At 41.5% G+C, this 2,708-nt stretch overlaps 1 protein-coding gene across 1 annotated transcript; it reads left to right on the plus strand.

Annotated features, from left to right (window-relative positions):
- Positions 1-122: 122 nt before the first annotated feature.
- LOC111644815 (cGMP-dependent protein kinase 1-like) lies at positions 123-2,695 on the plus strand (the record flags this gene model as incomplete). Its single annotated transcript, XM_023393820.2, has 5 exons — positions 123-323; positions 1,248-1,440; positions 1,551-1,674; positions 1,887-2,053; positions 2,582-2,695. Coding segments are annotated over exons 2-5 (595 nt in total), but the record flags the coding sequence as incomplete, so codon positions are not given.
- Between the last annotated feature and the right edge of the window lie 13 nt (positions 2,696-2,708).

Raw genomic sequence — 2,708 nt, forward strand, 5'->3', positions numbered from 1 at the left:
GATCAATGTTCATCGCTCAGTTTGCCAGAGACCCACCTATTTCCCCAGGGCTAGGAAATACTCTACAGACCCTCTGACCCAGTTGGGATCCAGTCCATGCATTTCCTCATTACACCCTCCCGGATGGTCTCCACTGTCTCGGTCATGTGATTGCCTGCTGTCTACGCCCAGCCCCGGTCAGCCCCGAGCGAGAGAGGCGCATCTTCGACAGGGGAGGGAGGTGAGATCTGCACCTGTCGAATGGGCTGTCTGCTTCTTAACAAGAGCAGACCTATTCAGGACAAGTGAGGAAGACTTCCACAACGCCCCACAGCCTAGAGGTGGTAAGTGATGTCTGTGTGTGATGTGAAGTACAGTACGGCTTAATATTTAGCAGGACTAATACACAGTTTGTAAATACAGATGCATGATATAACACGCTGTTGTCAGATTTTACCAATTCATTCATGTATCACAAAAGCTATTTACCAGTGCATGCAGCTACGGGCGCGCCTGCGACTCAAAATGAAAACATCTATATTTCATTTCTGTTTGGACTTGTGTTTGGGATTCAATACTGAGTTTGTACTGTCCTTTTTTAATCAGAGTTTTATCTCTTGTGATACCATAGTACTTCTACTTTCTTGTCCTTTATTTTCTCATAAATGTGCCAAGTGTCCTTGAATTATTTTTTTCATTAAGATGTGGGAGATAAAGACCAAGAGACAAATACACTGACTGCACTGTTACTATAATGCATTTGCACGTGTACAATAACCTTGTAAATTAAATCAACCACTGCAAGGACTGCAAGCTCATAGTGCAAAGGAAGGTTGTAGTCTTCTTTTTTATTGCATGGGAAACTGTGTCATTGGATTAGACAATCTATCTATCTATCTATCTATCTATCTATCTATCTATCTATCATATCTATCTATCTATCTATCAAATTTTTTATTATTATTATTATAAACAGTGAGCTAATGGACACATGAATTTCCCCTAGGTGATACATAAAGTGTCTATCTATCTATCTATCTATCTATCTATCTATCTATCTATCTATCTATCTATCTATCTATCTATCTTTATTAATATTAATATAAGTAATCACAGGAATTAATTAGAGAAGAACTGTCAATCCTTGAGTCAGCTGAGCAGCAAAATCAGAGAGAAATATTTTTGTAATCTTGTTGTATTGTATGCCATGTGAATGTGTGTGTGTAGAAAGAGATATAATTTGCTGTCTTGACAACTGGTATTTGCAGATAATGGGTACACTTCGGGACCTCCAATTTGCCCTCCAATTAAAGATTGAGGAGCTCCGCCAGAGGGACACACTAATAGATGAGTTAGAGCTGGAGTTGGATACAAAGGATGAACTCATTCGGAGATTACAGGAAGAGCTGGATCGCTACAGGGCCACAGTCTCCCTCCCAGGACCCTCTGCAGTCAGTGCAGGTACAGAACATGCTGCTTTCATATGTCATGTTTTAGAGTTTAGAGCAAAAGCCCTAAACCTGAGCTACATGTATGACTTATTGCATGTGTGTATTTTCTCTGTCCTGTAGCTTGTTCAGCTCAGTTTGAGGACAAGCAGAGAGCCAAAAGGAGGACAGTCATTTCTGAGCCCTTCAGTCTGGACCCGGTGACTCTTGCCATGGTTTCACAAAGAAGCTGTGACAAAAGCCACGAGTAAGAGCACACAGTGTTCTCTCAGCTCCCACCTGCTCTAACTGAAAAAAATCAGTCTCTCAAGTGTTCAAGCCTCCCCCAACTGCTTTCTGCATGACTCAGAATCAATAAATATTTCCAATCATTTTCAGTCACTGCAGCCTATGACACAGAATTAAAGGCCCTTAAATGCCTTTAAATGTTACATCATTATCCTGCTTTCATGCCCTCAGGTCACAGAGGTTGATTCAGGCAGCGTTTTTGAAAAATGAATTGTTGAAGAACCACGACGAAGGAGAAATCAGAGCCATCATAGCCTGCATGTATCCCACCACCATCAATCAAGGCTGCTATGTTATCCAGGAGGGGACCAGCGGGGCTCAGGCTTATGTTTTAGAAGGTAAATCATTTTCTTCTTACAACTGCTAACATTAATCATACTTGAGAGGGTATTTATTAAGACTTCCTTGAGATGACAGGTGCTTAAGGACAGTCAGATGAAATGATAGATTTTATCATATTTTGGCCTATCAGGTTTACTGCTGGCTCACAATTTGATTAGATTATCTGACACTACTTTCAAGCACAATGATCTGACAATTGCATGGTTGAGCGAGGAAAAAGAGGAGGCACTTTGGGGAATAACAAGTGACCTACATTGATGTTTTGTGTTGAAATGTCAACTTAAGCCTGAAGAGACAGGAGAAAAAAAAGGTTCTGCTTTTCTTTGATTGCAGAGTTCATCGGTGCTCGAATCTTGGTAGCATTTGTAATGTGACAACTAACAGAGGGCGGCTGCCCCCTATTTGGATGATGTGGATGGTTCTTGACAGTCCCTCTTTATTTTCCAGCCCCAAAAATCATGCACCTAACACTTCTATGTATTGTACGTGCTATATTTCTTCACTGACTGTGTGTTCATTAACAGAGGGGAGGCTGGAGGTGACAAAAGACGGACGGAAGCTGCTTACAATCGAGCCACAGGACATGTTTGGAGAGCTGGCTCTCCTCTATAACTGCATCCACACCTACTCTGTCTCAGGTATCAAAGCAAT

Source organism: Seriola lalandi, unplaced genomic scaffold (genome assembly GCF_002814215.2).
Source record: "Seriola lalandi dorsalis isolate HSWRI2012SDOR001 ecotype SW California unplaced genomic scaffold, Sedor1 jcf7180001963322, whole genome shotgun sequence".
NCBI classification, from domain to species: Eukaryota; Metazoa; Chordata; class Actinopteri; order Carangiformes; family Carangidae; genus Seriola; species Seriola lalandi.